Source organism: Planococcus citri, chromosome 2, assembly GCF_950023065.1.
Source record: "Planococcus citri chromosome 2, ihPlaCitr1.1, whole genome shotgun sequence".
Classification (NCBI taxonomy): Eukaryota; Metazoa; Arthropoda; class Insecta; order Hemiptera; family Pseudococcidae; genus Planococcus; species Planococcus citri.
In genome coordinates this window covers 7805928-7826455 of record NC_088678.1, presented here as the reverse complement: position 1 = coordinate 7826455, position 20528 = coordinate 7805928, and the positions used below count along the sequence as shown (strand labels likewise).

General features: G+C 34.3%; 2 protein-coding genes across 4 annotated transcripts; both read left to right on the top strand.

The window, feature by feature from the left end:
* Positions 1–1723: 1723 nt before the first annotated feature.
* LOC135834437 (uncharacterized) lies at positions 1724–14029 on the top strand. Of its 3 annotated transcripts, XM_065348314.1 has the most exons (4): positions 1724–3429; positions 3507–3578; positions 6619–12289; positions 12389–14029. In XM_065348314.1, exon 1 carries the CDS (start codon positions 1905–1907, stop codon positions 3372–3374), a length of 1470 nt encoding a protein of 489 aa, XP_065204386.1. In that variant the 5' UTR covers positions 1724–1904; the 3' UTR covers positions 3375–3429; positions 3507–3578; positions 6619–12289; positions 12389–14029. The 3 variants fall into 3 exon arrangements, with proteins under 3 accessions (XP_065204386.1, XP_065204385.1, XP_065204384.1); XM_065348313.1 differs by having other exon boundaries at positions 6619–14028; XM_065348312.1 differs by having other exon boundaries at positions 6619–14009.
* Positions 14030–17346: 3317 nt separating this feature from the next.
* Positions 17347–20340, top strand: LOC135834434 (uncharacterized). Its single transcript, XM_065348310.1, has 2 exons — positions 17347–17542; positions 17641–20340. The coding sequence occupies exon 2, from the start codon at positions 17665–17667 to the stop codon at positions 19618–19620; it is 1956 nt and encodes a 651-aa protein (XP_065204382.1). The 5' UTR covers positions 17347–17542; positions 17641–17664; the 3' UTR covers positions 19621–20340.
* Positions 20341–20528: the final 188 nt, after the last annotated feature.

The following is a 20528-nucleotide window of genomic DNA, read 5'->3' as shown; positions in this document are numbered from 1 at the left end:
GTTTTCAAAACTTTTTCATATGTTTTTAGCAATTATTAGTAATATTTCATTACTGTGGATGATTTTGAGTAAGTTTGATGCTTTTCCAGTGGTTTCAGATTATTTCAACATATCAATTTTTGAGACCTTTTCAGTTATTTTGGAAAATGTATAACTGAAATTTCATAACATTCCAACTATTTTTTTTTTATTTTAATGCTATTTTGGATAATTTACTGTGAACATTGATTTAACACAATTTTATTAATTTCAAACAAATGTGAAATTTTATTGGTTTTTTTTTTTTGAAGAGGTTTGTAAGTAAACCATGTTTTTTGCAATTTTTTTTGTTAGCAAATTTTGCCAAATTTTACAGGAATTTTACAACATTATGGTGATTTTCAGAGATTTGGGTGCTTCTTCAAGTGCTTTAACATCATTTTGAAACGTTTCTCACACTTAGCATTTTGTGCCTGAAATAATTTTGATGATTTGTAGACAATTTGCAATGTTTTTAATGCCCTAATTTGTGTTTTAAAATAGCTTTCAATGATTCTTTCAACCATTTCTAGCAAATTTTGCCTAATTTCGTTGAAATGTAATTACTTTTTAGTAATTATTAGCTAATTTAATGATTTTTTTGGATGCTTTTAGATGTATTATTTCAACAGGTTTCCAACACTTTTTCACACATCTTGAGCAAATTTCACTACAATTTCATCATTTGTTGGTGATTTTAGGAATTTCAATGCTTTTTTTTCAGTGTTTTTACATCAGTTTTACAAGCTTCTTTGGTAAGTCTAACTTCGGCTGAAATTCTGTCACTTTGTGAAGATTTAGATGATTTTTTGAGGATGTTTGCATCATTGCAATACATTTTCAATATTTTGCATGAATTTTCATCATTTTTTGGTACTTTTCATGCTTCTAAAAGTGCTTTTACATGATTTAAATACGGTTTTACTGAAATTTCGTCAATTTTTGGGGTGTTTTTGCAGCATTTTAACATGTTTTCCACAGCTCTTGAAAAAAAAACAGATTTTGCTGAAATTTCATCATTTTTTGATGTTTTTAATGCTTTTTTTTTCAGTGATTTTACAACATTTTAACATGTTTATAATGCTTTTTCATCCACTTTTGGTAACTTTTATTGAGCGATACTCACGTTTTGATCACTTTCGGTGCTTTCAATATTTTTTTGAGTGTTTTTGAATAATTATTATAATAAGTACGTTTTCAACACTTTTACATGAATTTTGGGGGAAAACTTTGCTAAATTTTCATTGCTTTTTGGTAATTTGGACTGCATCTTTCATTTTGTTTTTTATTTGCAAATTTCTATTGGACAATTTTTTGCTGAGATTCTTATGCTTTTTTGGGCAATTTTACATCACTTGAACTTGTTTTTTGTACAATTTTACGTCTCTGTGTGCGTTTTCAATCTGGGTCTCTTAAATTCAATCGTTCGTCAATCCTCAAAACACATGCAGTAATTTTCTTGAATTGACTCACAATTTTTCTGCAAGATACAATCTTCAAGAGGGTTTGTTGAAAAATCTGATTAATGAGCATTCGAAGACTCAAGTTTGAAAAATGCTAAACAAATTATATTCCAGAAATGTTCGTATAGTACGCTCACAAAATTATTAAAGGAATCGTTGAAATGAAAGCCAATTAAAAATTATCAAAATACGTCATAAATTCTTTAATCGAACAGCGCACCTCGGTGTAAGATCCTTTAACCATTCAGTTTTCTCAAAACGTCACTAACGCGAACACAAATCGCTTCAAGTACTTACACGTATCGAAATGTTTTCGAGGCGAATGTTGAATTTAAACTCGCCTGTTGTTTCAATACATGCCTGGACCAAATTTTACTTCAACTTCTCAATCAAATATCACAACAGTTCACTAATCAATTAATCATGTCCTCAACGTCGAACCAGAATTCATTTTTGGCTCTGTCCATACTCATTACTTTACATCATCTCATCATCTCCATCACATGCAACGAAGAATTCCACACACTGGCAATTTCTCCACGTTACATCGACAAGACCCACCTGTTGAGTACATTTTTCCGCAACACCGACACTCCATACAACTACCTCACATGTCCTCGACTTTTCGGTAAAAGTGCCATATTAAACATGATCGAGACATTCGCCCAAGTTCAAGTAGACCGACACGGTCGTCCAATCAATTGGGCAGAAACGAAAGCCTTCGAGGTATTCAAGAACTCTAAAATCCACCGATTCGCAGGCCATATTTTAAGCCAGCATATGGCTCGATATCCAGTGATCTTACTAGATTTGCATTTCGACACCATCGAAGGTATGTACGAGCCCGATATAGTGGCCCATTTAAACGAACAGATACAAACGTGTTTCAAATTCACCGTGATGAATGAAGTTAACGAAGACGGAGCCGAAGGGAACTCCACGTTTAAACCTTGGAACTTCACTATGAACTTACAAGATGTAGCATTCATGAGACAAGTGATTCAAGGAAGACTCAGCTTACCGGAGATTCGAAACTCACTGTACAGACTTTCAAAAATCCTTTACAACTGTTTCCATCATACCAAAGTCATCGTACTAGTCGATAACTACGATAGTGCGGCGGTTAAAGCGATGTTAACTCGACACAAACAGATCGGAGTGAATATATTTTACGACCTGGTTAACACGATGTTATCTCAGGCTTCAACTACAGGAGCAGAATTCATCAAGTACATGCTGATCACTGGAACTAGCGCATTGCCTTACTATCGAGATCAATGGAAACTTGAAAACATCACTCATCGTCCTTTTCTGGACGATCACCCCTTCAGCGAGTTTTGTGGATTCTCTCAACAAGATGTCGAGCAACTGTTTGATAAATTTGAATGCGATGATAGCGAAAAATCGTCCATAAAGGAATTTTACAACGGATACTCGACCGCTTTTGCACAACAGGCGGTATACAATCCGTATTCCATTAGAAGATATTTCCAACCTGAAGATCGAACCCTAAGAAGCTTCTGGAAAATAAAACCTCGAATAGAAACCATAGTTAAATTTATGCCATTTCGAACATTTTTAGAGAATTTATTCATTCCTGTGATTACGAGCAATAAAATGCCTACTAATTTCACTCTACTTAAAACATACGAAACGCAATCTTTTGGGAGAATGTTTGAAATGCTGGATTTGTTGAAAGATATCCAAGACACTCACGAAAGGTTAACGAGGGATAGAAGAGTTTACGATCCGATAATTCATACGTTTGCTTTTGAGCAAGGGTATTTCACTCATTCGAGTAATTCGTCGTATGCTGTGCCAAACCAAGAAGTGAAACAAGAACTGGTCGAAAAATCTCTGGAGTATTTTTCGAGGAAAGTTTACATGCTATGATCCATGGAGTCAGCTGAAGTGATGATGATAAGAAAATTTTTGAAATTTTAATCGAGTACATTTGCTTTGAATTTGATAAATTGATAATGAATCGTGGCATATGTGTTATCAATAAAAGTTTTCTTTTTTCAGATAAACAATCTTTTAGTATCAGTGTACGAAAATTGATCGTATGTCGAAGTATTTAGTTGTCTCTGTCAATAAGTAAGTAACTATCCATTTACGTATTATTTTTTCCAAAACGTGATCCAAGACATGGAAATTGCATAAGATTTTCTTTCGGTATTTGAATTATTTGGAGCCAAGTTGATAGAGATAATCTACTTCGATTATAATTTAGAACGAACTCCGAACACATAATCAATCAATGCCAACAGAAATGCACTTGTTAAAAAGTGTATCCGAATTTCCAAGGGGTTCCAAAACATGATTGAAAATCCTAGTAAAAAATTCGTAGTATTTTTAGACATTTTGGCAGCACAAAACTTTTAAGCAAGACTCCAGGTATTTTTGACAAAAAAAATTTAATACTGTACAATAAATAAGACTTTTTTTTTTTTGAAAATTGAGACACAAATCAAGACTTTTTGGCAATTGAAGCAAAAATTAGAGCTTTCTTAGCCCTTATTGGAAACCAAAAACTGGACTTCTGAGACAATTTTGGCAAAAAAAAAAAAAAAAAACACAACTTCATCCAAAATTAAAACGAAAATTAGAACTATTGAAAGTTTTGGTTTCGGCAGAAGATCTAAACTTTCTTGGAAATTTCGGCAAAAAAGTACTACTCTTAAAAAATGTTCGCAAAAAATTACTTGAACAGAACTTTTTTGACAATTGAGATGAAAAGTAAGACTTTTTGGATGTTCTGACTTTGGCAAAAGAACAGGACTTTTTTTTGGTAATTTCGGCAAGAAGAAGGACTTCCAGATAATTTTGGCAGAAAACCAGACTTTTTTTTGATAATTTCAGCGGTAAACAGGATTTTTTGACGATAATGGATAATTTCCAATTAAGCCAAAAATCAGGACGTTCTGAAAGTTTTTTCAAAAAACGAGACCTTCTTCGCAATTTTGACAGAAAACAAGGCTTGAGATAATTTTAGACTTACTTAGTACATATTTTCTTGATTATTTTAACAAAAAATAGAATGTTTATTTAGTAGATTTTGCAGAAAAAAAACTGGACTTTTCCTACAATTTTGGCAAAAAACAGGACTTCTGAAGCAAATCTGAAAAAAAACAAGACTTTTCTCGAAATTAAAGCAAAGGTTAGGATTTTTTTTGGATGTTTGGGTTTTTTGTAATATAAAGCCGGATTTCTTGACGAATCCAGTAAATTTGGCGATACCTAAACAAGACTTTTTTGATAATCTAGCTTGACAAAAACAACATTTTGAAGAAATTTCGGCATTAAATCACCACTTTTCTGACGTTTGAGACAAAAAATTAGGGCTTTTGGATATTTTGACTTTGGCGAAACAGCAAACTTTTTTAACAATTCAGATAAAAATTAGGACTTTTGGGCAATTTTTGTAGGAAACAGAATTTTTTTCAAAGCGATTTTGACAAGAATAAGGTTTTCTTGAAAATTATGACGAAAAATGTGACCTTTTCTCTCCAGCTAAGGTAAAAATTGGGACGTTTTGAAAGCTTGGCAAAGAAACAATACCTTTTTTCAGGGTGTCTAACAAAATTTCAAAATCAAATAGTAGGTCTTTAGCAGGACTTTTAGCAGGACATTTTTTACACTTGGGATTTTTCAAGAGGAGGAAGGGAGTAGGCAAAGCAAAACTTTACAATCAAATTTTTTGCTTTTCCAATTCTATCAAACATTCCAAGATTTTTTTCAAGCAGGAGCACGTCGAAAATAGAATTTTATAATTCAAAATTTTTGATTCAGTTTTCACCTTTAATGTTTTTGCTAATGTAATGAAATTGGGCGAATACAAAACTTTTTTCACCATAACAAATTTTTAAAAAATGTAAAAAAAAAATAATGGAAAATTTGAACAATTTTTTGAAAAAAAAGCGATGAGTAAAATAAGTAAGAGACGAAATAACAATTTTGTCATTTGAAAGGTATAACTTATGAAAATTTTCATTTCTCCTTCAAATTTGGAATTTTTTAATCATGGAAAAAAGATACAAACTGGCTCTGGCGAAGCGTGGGCAAAAGATCACGAAAATCAGTATTTCAAGATGTATAAAAAGTAATTTTTTTTTGTGTGATGAATTACTTTTGAGGAATTTACTATTTTGCTCCAAAATTTAAAAATTCAAAAGATAATTTTTTTTTGAAAAATTCAAAATTGAAAAAGAAAAGCAAACGGGTCCGATCGAAGTGAGGGCAAAATCCCGGGAAAATTAGTGTTTCGAGAGGCATAAAAACGATGGAATTTGAATGATGATTTTACTATTCTGATTCGAACTTTGAACATTTCTTGACGTTGAAAAAAAAGATGAAATAACACGGGAAAAATGGTGTTTTGAGAGACATAAAAACGATGGAATTTGAATGATTCTTGACGTTGTTCGCTCTCGGGCAAAAGCTCTCAAAAATAAGGTAATTCAAGTTCTAAGAAAGTCGGTAAATGAGACCCTTTTGAACAATTTTTTCTTTCATTCCAGAAAAAGAAGAAATGAGTTGAAAATTAAAAGTTTGATTGAAAAAAATCAGGACTTTTTAATGAGAAGTGATGAAAAGCAAGATAACAGTAGGACTTTGCAGGACCGTCAGACAGCTTGTTTTTGGAATAGAGTAGAATTTTTTGTCAATTTTTGCAAAAAAGGAAGGCTTTTAGGTATTTTTTTGGGGGGGATAGGATTTTTTTGGAAATTTTTAGACGTAAGTAAATTGAGAATAACCATTTTGAGCTATTTTAGGGAAAATTTTGGAATAATTCGGCAATTTTCACTGTTTTCAGAGAATATTTTAAGAAAAACTTAGAAAATAGGTGAAATTTTAGAACTGAAAAAAAATCAATCAAAAAGGTGAAATTTGAGAACAAAAAAAAAATTTAAATTAAAAATTATACTAATTTTGATAGAAAGGGGAAAATTAAGAGAAAATAAAATTCTCTTTAAAATGATACCCGTATCGTTAGAAATTGTTTTGCATATTTCAGGTTTTTAGAGAATATTTTCACATATTTTGCGTTTTTTAGGAAATATTTTAGAATTTTTTAGAAAATAAATATCTCAGCCCAACCATAGATAAGTCATTAAATCGGCTACTTTGTTTTCAGATGTTCCAGTATTGCGTATCCCTTTCAATTTAGAACCAATTGAACTCAACATTCATGAAAGTTCTCAACCAATCAAACGATTATGCAACCCACTTCACACATTTGTCTTCTTTTCTCAACCATACTAACGACCATAAACAGTCTCTCGGAATTCCAGACACTTTCCCAATCACCATACTACATCGACAAAACCTACTTCCTTTCAACACTGTTTTCCGAGCTGAAAATACCCTTCAATTTCATCACATGTCCCCGTCACTTTGGCAAAACCTCAATGTTAGTGATGATCGAAAATTTCGCTCAGATTGAAATCGATAAACATCGACATCCAATAGACTGGACCGGTAGCAAAGCGTTCCACATATTTGAAAACCTGAGCGCTGCTCAAATCCACCCGCTGATGAGAAATCACCTGGCTCGATATCCGGTTATCCAGCTCAACTTGGGGTTTCCCAGCATCAAGGATTTTAATGGTACGAATTTGCTGGATAGTCTGAATCAAAAGTTGGAGAAATGTTTCGACAAATTCCGATGGTTGTGTAAATGTCGACAAAGCAGGAACTTCTCAGCTCCTTACGGACCTTACGGCAATATCTCTCAAGAAGAGTATGCTTTTGTTGGAAGTGCTTTGAATAGGACTCTGGACCATACTGGAATCTCAAACAGCTTGTTGGAACTTTGTAAAATACTCTATCATTATTTTCGAGGCACTCAGGTCATCGTATTAGTGGACGATTACGATAGCGCCTCCATTAACGCTATGCTGGCTCCTAGTGTAAAATTGAATGAATACTACGACCTAGTGAACACAATGCTGTCGAAGATCTTTCTGGAGGGTCAAGAATATATCAAGTTCTGCCTGATTACAGCCACCAGCGCGATTAATTTCTATAAAGATCAAGCAACTCGTTTTGCGACAGTGGCTCATCGGCCTTTTATGAGTTATCATCAGTTCATACCATTCTGCGGATTCTTAGATACCGAAGTCAAAGCCATCAGTCGCAAGTACCATATCGGGCAGAAAAAACTAACCGAGATTCAGAAGTACTATAACGGATATTTCACTTGTGGCAGCGATCCTAAGCTGATTTACAATCCTTTCGCGTTCACTCGTTACTTGATGTTGGGACAAGAGGTGAAAAAATACTCGAAACATACACCACAATCTGAAATCATTGAAAAATTACTCATGTTTCAAGTGTTTCGTCAGAATCTATTCAGAACGGCTTGGTCCAAGACTACAGATGAGTGTAACTTTTTTTTGAAGAAAACTTACGAAAAGGATGATTTGGATAAAATGATAAATTTACTTGGAAATGATCATAATTATCTCACGAACGAACAAATATCTCAAGATAGAGAAACGTATCTTCGTATACTGCATTCATTCGCTTTTGAACAAGGTTATTTCACGTATTGTATCGGCAAAAAACATCATTTCAAGATTGCCAATCATCAAGTTAAACTGGAAATCAAAGAAATGATGACGAAGTACTTCAAAGCGCCACCTGAACGAGAATTTTGATGAAATTAATGATCGATATCAATTTAATAGGACTGGGTATTGGATCAAAGGAGGGTAATTCAACGTCAAATTAGCTCGGTTTTGAGTATACGTCCTCCGATTTTGTTCAAAATCTTCCAATAAGTTTCTTTATATCAGGAAAGAAGGATAATCGATATCATTGATGGCGTCCCAATACCTCTTAAGACAGGTGGGGTGGGGTTAGTTCACTCAGCAATTTAAATTTCTTGTTACAATGCCCAACTTTGGAGTCGATTGTTCAAGACTGTAGCGAATTGAAGAAAATCTAAGCACTTTCAAAAGTCCAAAGTTGAACTTTTCTTGAGAGCTCAATTTTCAAGAGCTTGCCAAATTTCGGAGCTCTGATTAGAAAATTTAAAAAAAATAAAAAACCAAGAAGCATACATTTTTATGATATTTACAACTACTTGTATGAATCTCTTGCAATTAAATTCGGAAACCGTGGGGGTTTAGAGCCCCAAAATTTTGGTCGAAGTGTAAAAAAATGTAAAATATCGTGTGACATATAGTTTCCGGCGTTTTCGAAAGCTCAGAATACAAATATAGGCTTATTTTTCAGAATTAGTCCCACTGTAATACACTGGCCCTTTCAGTTCTCAAAATTGTTGATTTATCTGGTTTTTGGAAGAGCTGAATACGAATATCTACATGCTCTTTTGATTCGACTTTTCCCTTTAGACTTTCACAAGTTTTTTGAAAATCAAAAAATCTTGCGATACGTGATTCAAAATTCGTACTCAATTTTTTATTCAAAAAAAGTGATTTCAGTAACCTAAAAAGTTGAAAAAATAACCAAACGAGTTACAAGACGTGATAATTTATTTTGATATAGAAAGAAATCACAAGAAAATTCAGAACACTTCATTAAAAAATGAAAGAAAAAAGACTTTCTGGTAATTACAATTAATAGCAAAAAATTAATTCTTTGACTGTTGCACAACTTTTTAGTAATAAAGTAAGACTTCTTGCCAATTTCTGGTAGAAAAAAAAGAGATTTAAGTATACAATTTTAGTGTTTAGAGCTTTTTTTTTGGGCAATTTTTGACAAAAAAAAAAGCAAGACTTAAGCACTTTATTGAAAAAAATGAAACTTTTTGCAGTGTTTTGTAAAAAAACGACTACACAATTATTTTGAGAAACTTTTGGCAAAAAAGCAAAACTTTTTAGCAGTTTTTAGCAAAAAAGTTAGACTTTGGCAATTTTTGGCATTTTTAGTGCCTAGAAAAGCGAGATTTTGTAGCAATTCGGAAAAAAGCGAGATTTTTTTGTCAATTTTTGTCGAATAAGTGAAACTTTTTTTGCAACCGTTTGGTAAAAAAATGACCTTTTTGGAAACTTTCGGCAGCAATGTGAGACTTTTTCCAATTTTTGGAGAAAAAATGAGGTACTTCAAATTCTCTGGAAACGAGCGACAATTTTTTAAAATTTCTGGAAGAAACAACACTTTTTGATAATTTTAGCAGAAATCGAGGCATCAAAAATTTTAGCCAAAGGCAGGGCTCTGTATCTCTAAAGCTGAAAAGGAAGGTAACCGCAGTTGGAAAAGAATTTAATAGGGGAATGGGTACTTCAGTAAATTATCATATCAACATTATTCTTGTTTCTTTCAACATGGTATTTAAAATTTTTTTTTTTGAAAATCACTAGGTACTTTTTTACTACATACTTTTTTCACATTTTCTAAACCAAATTTTCAAAAATTTCTCCACTCGCCCCCCTTCCACACAAAAAAATTAACAACGTCAAATTTTTCACAGGAAAATTTTCAAAAAAATTAAAATTGGAAGAAAATTTGTATAAAAAGTATTCTTTAAAAACATTTCAATCAAAATTATTGAAAAAAAAAACAATACAAATCAACTCAATAATGAATTTTTCACTACTTTTTTGACTAAATTCACCACTTTCACTACCCATCTTCAAAATCACTACTTTTTCATCACTTTCACTATACTTTCATTACCAGTTAGATATAGGTACCCTATTCAAGAAGTAAAAACACGATTTGGAAAAATTAAATGTTTGCAATTAAGGTGGTACCCCCACAATTTTGAAAAAGTAACCAAAAGTTAGTATTAGTAAATCAAGCAAGTTGCTTCATCGAAAAGTAACTGAGTTTGATCTCTGTATTAATTTTCAGGCAATTTTGGGACGCTGGCAGGGTCGAAAAAGGCGGGAGGGGGCTTCGAATCAACAAACTCAAGTTGATATTCCTTGTCACAAGATACTGTATTTTACATTTTTTCACATTTTGACTAAGATTCCGGGGCTTTGGCACCCCCCTCCACCCTTAATTTAGCATCATCATCATTATTGAACTTTGACCCGGTGAGCTGTTCAGCCCGTCTGGGAAACTGTGGGAGAATTATTGCTTGTCGATGTATCATCAAGTTTTTTCTTCGGTCTTCCTCTGCTCCTCCTGCCAGTTGAGTGTATTCTTTGACTTTTCGAAGAGACCGTTCATCAGGCATTCTATCAACATGTTTTCACCATTTCTTTCTGTAGCGATCTTCAGCCTGTTTTGTTTCTTCCATAGCGTGGGCTTTTTTGCCTGCTGCCCAACAGGGTTCCCTGATTTTCCAGCCAGTTTTCTCTTATTTTTGTTTTCTCGAGAAATTGGTTTTTTTGCTTCTATGGGTTTGTAGGCCAAGGAAGTATAGATTGATGCGGGGGTTTCCCTCTGCGGCATCAAGCTGACTTTCCGGAAGTTCGGTTATAGCGCCAAATGCTCGCTGTTGTACAGGATTTGTGCCTAGCACTAGCAGTATTTATGACTCTTGAGTACAGGGGTTTGCAAGTTTTGCTGTCTTCCTGTCACTGATTCAGGGATATTTTATGATTGTTTTCTCTTCTCCCCTACTTCCTGAGATGGCTTGATGTTGTAGCCCATTCAGGTTGCAGCTTTGATGCTGGACACACGCCAAGGTGTTAGGTTTGGTCTTAGCCTCATCTTCAGCTTCCAGCCTGCCGAAGATGAGTTACTGGCCTCTGCGACGTGGACGCTCCAAACCTCTCTTAAGGTTTGTCTTCTCTACTCCTGGGACTGGCAGTTATAGCGTAGATTGTACGTACCCAAAGTTGGCCCAAGAGGCCCTTAATTTGGCAAATTCCTAAAATGAAAAGTTCATAGTTGTAAATATCATAAAAATGGATGCTTCCCAAAATTTTGACAAATTTTCAAGTAACGATCAGATACAAAATTTGGCAAACCTTAGAAAATTGAGTCTTCAAAAAAGCTTAAATTTGGACTTCCGAAATTTTTGGAAAATATTTTAGATACTAGGCACTTTTAATTCTTTTTTGAGCGCAGCAAACAGATTTTCTTCAATTAGCATCAGTGCTGAACAATTGACTCTAAAATTGGGTATTGTGGCAAGTAATTTAAATATCTGAAAAAAGTAGCCCTGCCCCATCTGTCCCAAGAGGGACGGTGGAGTCACAGTCAATGATGATAATTTTTGTTTTTCCTAAAAAAAACTGTTGAGTAAAATCGAAGAACCTGATCCAGAAATTAGCCTGGTTTTACATTGAATGACCAAGGAATGAAAACCGTTCGAAAGTATTATAAAAATGTATTTTCATTTGAACCTTCATAAGTTTGTTACATAAGTTTTTCCAAAAATTGTCACATTTAGAGTAATAAGTAAAATATCAAAGGGAGATAGGGAAGTCTGAACATACCAAAAATTTTAACCTGAAAAAATTGTACGCTTGATTTGCAAATTTGTTATCCAAGATTAGATAAATTTCAGATTCAGAGATAGAGTGATAGGGAAGGTATTGGTTGAATAAATACACCAACATCAACACTCGACTCGGTCAAATTTTGAAATAATTTTGAGCAATTTTACAAAAAGCATTCTTTAATTATGTTTCTAAAATAAATTCAAATTTCAACTTGAAGAGTAATTGTTCGTTACCTATTTAATGATTGCCAAAAGACAACATCTTATCAATTTTTCCTGAAAATATGTCGAGTCTAATCGATTAAATTTTGATATGGCATTTGCACTTTTGACAAATCATAGAGAATGCACAGCCGAAGTCACTTATCGTAGAAACAAAGGAATCCACCATCATCAAACCAGAGGAACACGAAGAAGAAATGAATAACACTAAATTCAGGTATCAGTTCAGTAACAATGATAACGATTTTTTGCTCAATCACTAAGACCCTCAAATCATCCATCATGTTTTCATTGATCCTCCACTTCACCTTCTCAGTTTACGTTCATTGCATCAGCAACAACGACATCATATACTACACCAGTAACGAGACTTACGATGCATCCGAAGTTCTACGACCAAACGAAACTCGTATTCGAATCGATCGCACGAATCTACTAGAGATATTTTTCAACGAAACCGAACACCCTTATAACTTCCTCACTTGCCCCAGATTATTCGGTAAGACTTCCATTATCGCCATGATCGAAGATTTCGCACAGATGGAAATCAACGAAGATGGAATTCCCATCCACTACATTTACACTTACAGCCACCATTTTCATAAAGGTTGTAAAATTGGCTCGAATGATCAAGTAATGTCCGAACATTTGGCCCGATACCAGGTTATTTTGATCGATATGTTTTCCGATTCGTATCAGGCTATAACCACCGCTGATTTGATACAAGATTTGAAACGTCAACTGAAATTGTGCTTTGAGAAATTCAAATGGTTGCCGGAAATTCTACCACGAGGTTGTAGTGATAAGAAAATTACGACTTTTGAAATGAAGTTCGTGGAGCGATTCGTCAATGGTACCATTGGAGATGATGAGATACCGGAATGCATACTTCGCTTATCCATGATCTTGTACAAATTTTTCAATCAAACCAAAGTCATTATACTAGTCAATGAATATGATAATGCCATGTTGACCTCTTTAGTAACACAAAGAACAGATGTGGCCAAATTTTACGAACTGGTGAACGAAATGTTACACAATGCTTTCAGACGTGGTGCTAAATACATAGCGTATGGTTTCATCGCAGGCACGAGTAGTCTGGCATACTACAGGACTTACCCTTCGATGCTTGAAAATGTAATACATCGTCCATTTTTAGACAGTCATCCTTTTAATACATTTTGCGGACTGTCTGACTCAGAAGCGGAGATAGAATTATTCGAAAAATATAAAATAACGAGAAGGGAAAGAAGTAAAATACAAAGATTCTACAAAGGTTATCAACTAAACTCGAAGAACGTATCACTGTACAATCCACATTCAGTGACTAACTATTTCCTTCAAAGCTCGGATTTCCAACGCACCGCCGGAGTATTCTGGAATGGTGGATTTAGTTTCGAGATTCTGGTCAGATTTTTAGCTAACGAGTACTTCCTCAAGATGGTGTTCAGGTCGACTGAACGTACTATGAAGTTGCCTTTTGATTTGAGCCATCAGTATGAATCGACTGCACTGTGTATTCTGATGAGGCTGAGAAAGGAAGAGTATGATGGCTTTAATGCTGAAGATATTCGTCAACGTATTATGTTCACGTTTGCAATGGAACAAGGTTATATATTACGAGGGATCGAGCCGAATTTATTTGCGCCTCCGAATTTGGAGATTAGGCAAGGGATACAGATTGCTGTGATGGAGCATTATCAGAGAAAACGAGTACCTCATATGAATATAACGAAGAATATGCTGAGTATTTTGAAATCTGATGATATTTAAATTAGCATAAGTAAGCACAATAATATGGTCTTGGGTACAAGTTATTGAAGATCTCGACTAGAATAAATACTAATTAACTGAATGGTTTTCCATTAAAGTAACTTTAAAAATTGATAAAAAATGTTGAAAATTTGCTTTTTAACGAAACTGTTTTTTTTTTCAATCATTAAAATAAAATCACTGAACACTTCCACTACCTAGTCCAAAATTTTTCATTGTGGCCAATCAGAAATTTTCTAACAAGGGATCTGCATCTGAACTAGGGGGAAATTATTTGAATCGAAAAAGCATGCAAAAGAACAGCCCAACTTTCTAGTATTCTGGCGCTGAAGGGCAAGGTCAGGGTCAAAAATGGGGGAAAAAATCAAAATGCTACCAAATTGACCTACAAATAAAGCTGGAATCAGGTAAGTATTTGTATTTTAAAGCACCCGATTCGATTGGAAATGGTTTCAAACCGTTTTGAGCAGTTCTAAAATTTCCAGCAGATTTTTGAAAATTGAAAAAATTACCACAAAATTTCACCCAATGAAGCTGGAAAGCTAAAATTTACATTATACTATGATTTCAACTTGCTGAGTTGACTGGAAATGGTTTCAAGACGTTCTGGAGTACCCAGCCCCGTTCTGGAAATTCACCCAGAAAGCTAAAATTTGGTTAACTTTTGTATCTTATTTTCGACCCCCCCCCCTTACGAATCGAAGACAGCTTCGAATAATTTTGAGCAGTTTTGGAGCCTCCAAAAGATTTCTGAAAGCTAAAATTAAAACAACATTTTTTCTCATCAAGTTGGAAAGCTAAAATTTAATTCATACTTCAATTTAACATTATGAGCCCCTTGGAGGGGGCGATTTCAAGCCATTCTGAAGCATACAGCAGTTGTCTGAAAATTCCAGTTTCAATTTCAACATGTTGAGTCCATGATTCGTACCCCATTTCAGCAGTTCTGAAGTCTCTGGCAGATTTCTGAAAGTTGAAATTACCACAAAATTTCACCCTATGAGGTTTGAAAGTTGAAAATCAATTCATATGTTCTAATTTTAACATTATGAGTCAATTGTAGGGCAGCTTAAAGCTATTCTGGAGTATCCAGCAGCAGTTTGAAAATTCCAGTTTTCAAAAAAATTCTCAAAAATCCGACGAATCAATTTTAAAACCGACTTAAGAAATTTAAAAAAAAAAGAACATTACAAATTGAAATGTTCTGGTTCTTAATTACAAAAGGTTGAACTACAAAATTTTGAAATTTTTTGATGAAAAAACGAGATTTTTTGACAATTTTTTGCATAAAACAAACAATATAGTGACCATTTTAGCAATTTTAAGCACTTTCGAGTAAAAAAAAACCAGACTTTTGGTCAGTTTTTGAAAAAAGTGCGACCTTTTGAAATTTTCTGAAATAACATGACAATATTTAGCAATTTTATTACAAAGCAAGATATTTTTTACACTTTTTGGCGAAGGGAAACACTTTTGACAATTTCAGCAAAAAGCAGGACTGTTTAGGATTCACCCCATTGGCAAAAAGATGGTATTTTTCGACAAATTTTTACAAAAAAGCGAGGCTTTTGGACAATTTGTTTTTCTTAAAAAAGCGAAAATGTTTGGCAATTGGAAGAATTTTGTCTAAAAAGCAAAACGTTGCAATTTTTGGAAATTATTTATTCGTAATAAGTAATAAAGAAATTACATTTTTTCAAAAAGTGTGACTTTTTTGCATCTTTTTAGGAGAAGAACGAATTTTTCTTGTAGTTATTGGCAATTTTTACTCTGCACTCCAATTTTAACACCCTCTGAAGACGATTGGAGCCTCCAGTGACTTTTTGAAAATTACTGTACCCTCCAGTAGATTTTTGAAACTTGGAATCCGAAATTCATTCTGGAAACTAATACGCTACGAAGTCGACTGCAGATGGATTTCAAGTCGTTTTGGAGCCTCCAGCAACTTTTTGAATATTACTGGAGCCTCCAGTAAATTTTTGAAACTTGAAATTTACCCAAAATTTCATCAAACGGAGATGGAAAGCCAAAATTTACTCTACACTCTCATTTTAACACCCCCTGAAGACGACTTCAAGTGAGTTTAAGTCATTTTGGAGCCTCCAGCGACTTTTTAAAAATTACTGGAGTCTCCACCAGATTCTTGAAACTTGAAATTCCCACAACATTTTATGAAATGGAGTTGGAAAGCCGAAATTTACTCTGCAAACAAATTTCAATACGCTACGAAGTCGACTGCTGGTGGATTTCTTCGTTTTGGAGACTCCAGCAACTTTTTGAAAGATTGTATGGCGTTTTTTGGAAAATTGAAATTTAAAAAGTACAAGCTAGTCGTATTGAGATTAGTTTGCAGAATGAATTTCGGCTTTCCATCCATCTTAATTGATGAAATTTTGGGAAATTTCAAGTTTCAAAAATCTACTGGAGGCTCCAGTCATTTTCAAAATTTCACAGGAGGCTCAAAAATAACTTGAACTCACCTGAAGTCGTCTTCAGGGGGTGTTAAAATTGGAGTGTAGAGTAAATTTCGATTTTCCATCTCCGTTTGATGAAATTTTGTGGGAATTTCGAGTTTCAAATATCTGCTGGAGGCTCCAGAACTGCTCAAAACGGGTTGAAACAGTTTCCAATCAATTTGGAATGTCGGAAGTAGGGTATATCTCAAATTTCAGCTTTCTTGGTCAATTTGGTAAAATTTTGAATTCTCCCCCCCCCCCCATTTTTGGCCTAAATTTGATTTAAAAAAAATTCACCAGAATTCGAAAAAGGCACTTTAGTACTTGAAATTTTGACAAGTGATGAATTTTTGCCTGATCTTTCGATCTACTTTTGTGCGGTTTAAAAATTTTTGTGCAAGTCCTCTGTTGGAACGCAAAATCTGCGATTTCGGTTGACCTGTCAATCAAAATAATGGGCCATTTTGTAAGTAGGGCCACTTAGAAATATTCCTTAGAACTCCCCCTTCATGAAAAAAGTTGTCCCGGAGGATCGATCGGGGGGGGGGGGAGAGGTGCATCAGATCCTTATGCGGGCTCCTCGACTACATTGGTATAATTATATTATTGATAGTTTTTATTTATTTTATTTATTTTTGAAAAAAAAACTTCTTTTTGCATTTTTTAGAGTGTAAAAAAATTGCTCAACATCAAGTAATTTTTTTTGCAATTTCTGGCAAAAAGCAAGAGTTTTGGATAATTTTTGGAAAAAAGTAGGATTTTTAGAATCTTTGGGCAAAAACGAAAAATTTCTGACTGTTTATTGCAGAAGGCAAGACTGGCAATTTTAGCAAAAAGCAGGACTTTTTGGCAACTATTGGGAGAAAATGATTTTTACTTATTGCAAATGGCAGAACTTTTCTCATGTTTCAGTCAAATCACTTTGGTAACAATTTTTTTTTATAATTCGAAGTAACATTTGGTATCAACTTCTCCACAGTGATCGAAAGGCATTCATTTTCAAATAAACGCCCAACACTCTTCTTATCTATCATCTGAGAAAACGTCATATCAGATTAGGTAAGTAGGTACCATACTGAGTTCATTACCTAATTGATAAATGAAATTTCAACACTTCGATGAAGCAAGCATTTCATCAATTTATTCTTATCTCCGAGTAACTCTCCTATAAAAGCGCTCAGTTTCAATCTTTCGTTTCCAATGTGAACTCTCTTTACATTCATTTAAAACTCCCATTGTTCGTAAGTACCCATTTATAATATTTTATTTCGACTTCCCATCTATTCCAATACTATCAGAGTTATTTTTCAATGTAATTTCATTTACCTAATTTTCTCAGGTACCTATTTCCACCTTCAGAACAATGGGAGCCTCTTCATTGGTATTTCTGTTCTCGTTTTCACTCATCATCTCAATTCACAAATCCTCCGCTCAAAGTATTCACAACAAAAGCGAAATTTCATTCGATAAGGATTTCGTAGAACAAGCTTACTTCATCGATAAAACAGACCTACTACTGTCATTTTTCAAGAACCCAAACAATACCTACGATTACATAAGCTGTCCCAGCGGATTTGCCAAAACTACGACCCTACTGATGATCAAAGCTTTCGCTCAATTCGATGTCGATGACTTGGGCCGACCGAAACAACGAATGAGATGCAAATCCTATCAATCATTCAAAAGCACAAGAGTGGACCAATCGCTGAACTCGGTTAAAGACGACATATGTCAGCATCCGGTGATTTTCGTTAATTTGAGGATCGAATTACCACAAATAGAAAAAATAGAAAATGAATTACCAGAAGTAGAAGAAATAGAAAATGATGCAGATACGACTACCAACACTACGAGTGAAGTCGATGATTATTTAGTGCTGTTGAACGAGTTCGTTTACAGTTTCATTGGCGAATTCGCGTGGTTGAAAAAACTGGCAGTAGAACCAGCAGAGAATGCAAAAGTTAAACATAGTTTTGAGCAATGGGAAGTTGACTTTTTGAAGAAGGTTTTCGATAAACAATTAACCGAGCAGGAGATTCCAACTAGTTTACATTCGATGATCAAGATCTTGTACAAATTCTTCAAAAAAAGGGTTATAATTTTAGTAGACGATTACGATTATGTAACCAACAATGCTATTCTGGTTCCATCTCCAAAAGCAGATCAATTTCAACAAACCGTTGATAAAATGCTACAAGAAGCTTTAGATACCGCCAGAGATATGGTGAGTTATGCGATAATCGTCGGTATTAGTAGATTACCATTGCAACAGAAACAAAACATCACCGGAGATCTGCCCTTGAACGAGTATGTTTTCTTATCTGATGACAAATACGGCGAATACTTCGGTTACCTTATCAACGACGTTAGACATTTGAGCATAAAGCACAAATGTGATAAAAGCGAACTTCAACAAATACAAGACTTATACGAAGGGTACGAGACCAAGATCGAGCATCGTAAACTCTTCAATCCTCACTCATTAACTTCTTACTTCAAAGAACGAGGCTTCAATGCGAAAATTCGACCTTTGAAAGTTCACTGGAACTGGGGCAATGGCGAACAAGACTTTGTCGTCAAATTTCTCAAAGTATCGCCTCAATTTTTACTCATACTTTTGCAGCTCACTGCCTACAACTCGATTTCTTATCAGTCTGTCGAAGATTACCCCGAGTCATCGTATAGTAACTTCGTGAAAATGCAGAAACGCGATTACGAATACGTTTCTGACGAACCAGATCCGGTAAATTACCTGATGACGTTTTGCTTCGAGCATGGTTTGTTGAGTTATACGGACTACGATGAAGAGTATACTTTACCAAGCGCCGAAATCCATCAACAAATGAGTAAAACTCTAAGAACGTTCTTCAAACAACGAGGAGTAGATTTCGAAGCACTGGCAGAACCGTTGAGAGATCTACTGGTTACATACTCTTCTGATATGCATAAAGTTATACCAAAGTTCAAGCAAGTTTTGGACTCAACGTTGAACATATTCACGAATGTAGATTCGAGCACATCCATCGAGTACCTGTTGCAATCGATCATTAGACAGACAGTGAGTGAGAATAACGATTTGGTTGTGACCGAAGATAAGAAAACATCGAGGAAAGGTCGCTGTGAGGTGATATACTCAACGACATTTGACAAAGCCATAGTTCATATCGCCATTGCTAATGGCAAAACACCAACTGAAGCATTGAAACAGGCACCTGGATATGGACGTAAGAAACACTCGACTAAAAGTGTTTACATTGGGATCAATATCAATCCGCAGAAACAAACTGAGATCGTGTTCGAAGTGAAAATGCCGAAATGATCAACTTACTTTGGGCATTGAAGACTGAACTATACAATGAAAGAGGATAGATAAGAATAACATACCTAAGAAGATGCTGGATCATCGTAATTTGCCACCATATCAACGTCACCTTCCATTGAGAAGTTGTCATCTGCGATTACAAGAGAATTGACTGGAAACTTGGAAGACAAATTAGTGTCACAACACATCACAACATGCACTTGATGGATCGAATAATTAATCAACGATTCATTTAGGATGATTAAAAATTAATTATGAAAACAGAAATAAAATAAAAGCATTTCTCAAAATCAAGATTAAAGAACTCCGAAGTCACCGAACTTCACTACACACGTGCAACATTCATGAACGCGACTGAAAAACTGATTTAATTTTAGCAATGAGCGTTACCTGATTCCCAACAAAGCCTGGAGTCAGTTCTCCGGTCAAAATTTAATTCACACTAGCACTCCTTGCGACGCTTTTACAAACAACTCATCGAAAATAAGTTTGATTATTAAAATTTTTTTTTAATTTTAATTTTACCATAAAAATTGATATTTTAAATACGTTACCTAGTTTACGTCAATAAATTGAATCAATTGGCATTAGAACGTGATATTTAAACAATACAGGTTGTAGCTGTTCTAAAATCTTACGTATTATTGTGTAATTTTCATTACTCTGTTGATTGTTTTCTAGCTAATTTTGATTAATTATACTTCTGTTGTTTTTTTATTCAAGTAGTCAATCATTTCTAGGGATTCTTGAACGAGTAAGTTGATTAATAATAAATAATAATACATATCAGGGAATTAAAATACGTCACAATCACTGAATAATTATCAGAGAAACTAAATGACTAGTGACCCAGTTCAGTGATTACATGAGAGCTGATCAATAGCTACAATGGTGAAAATCACCAC

What these genes read in the sequence shown, in the direction of transcription:
- LOC135834434 (XM_065348310.1), top strand. Translation starts at nt 17,665, where the DNA reads ATGGGAGCCTCTTCATTGGTATTTCTGTTCTCGTTTTCACTCATCATC.
- LOC135834437 (XM_065348312.1), top strand. Translation starts at nt 12,307, where the DNA reads ATGATAACGATTTTTTGCTCAATCACTAAGACCCTCAAATCATCCATC.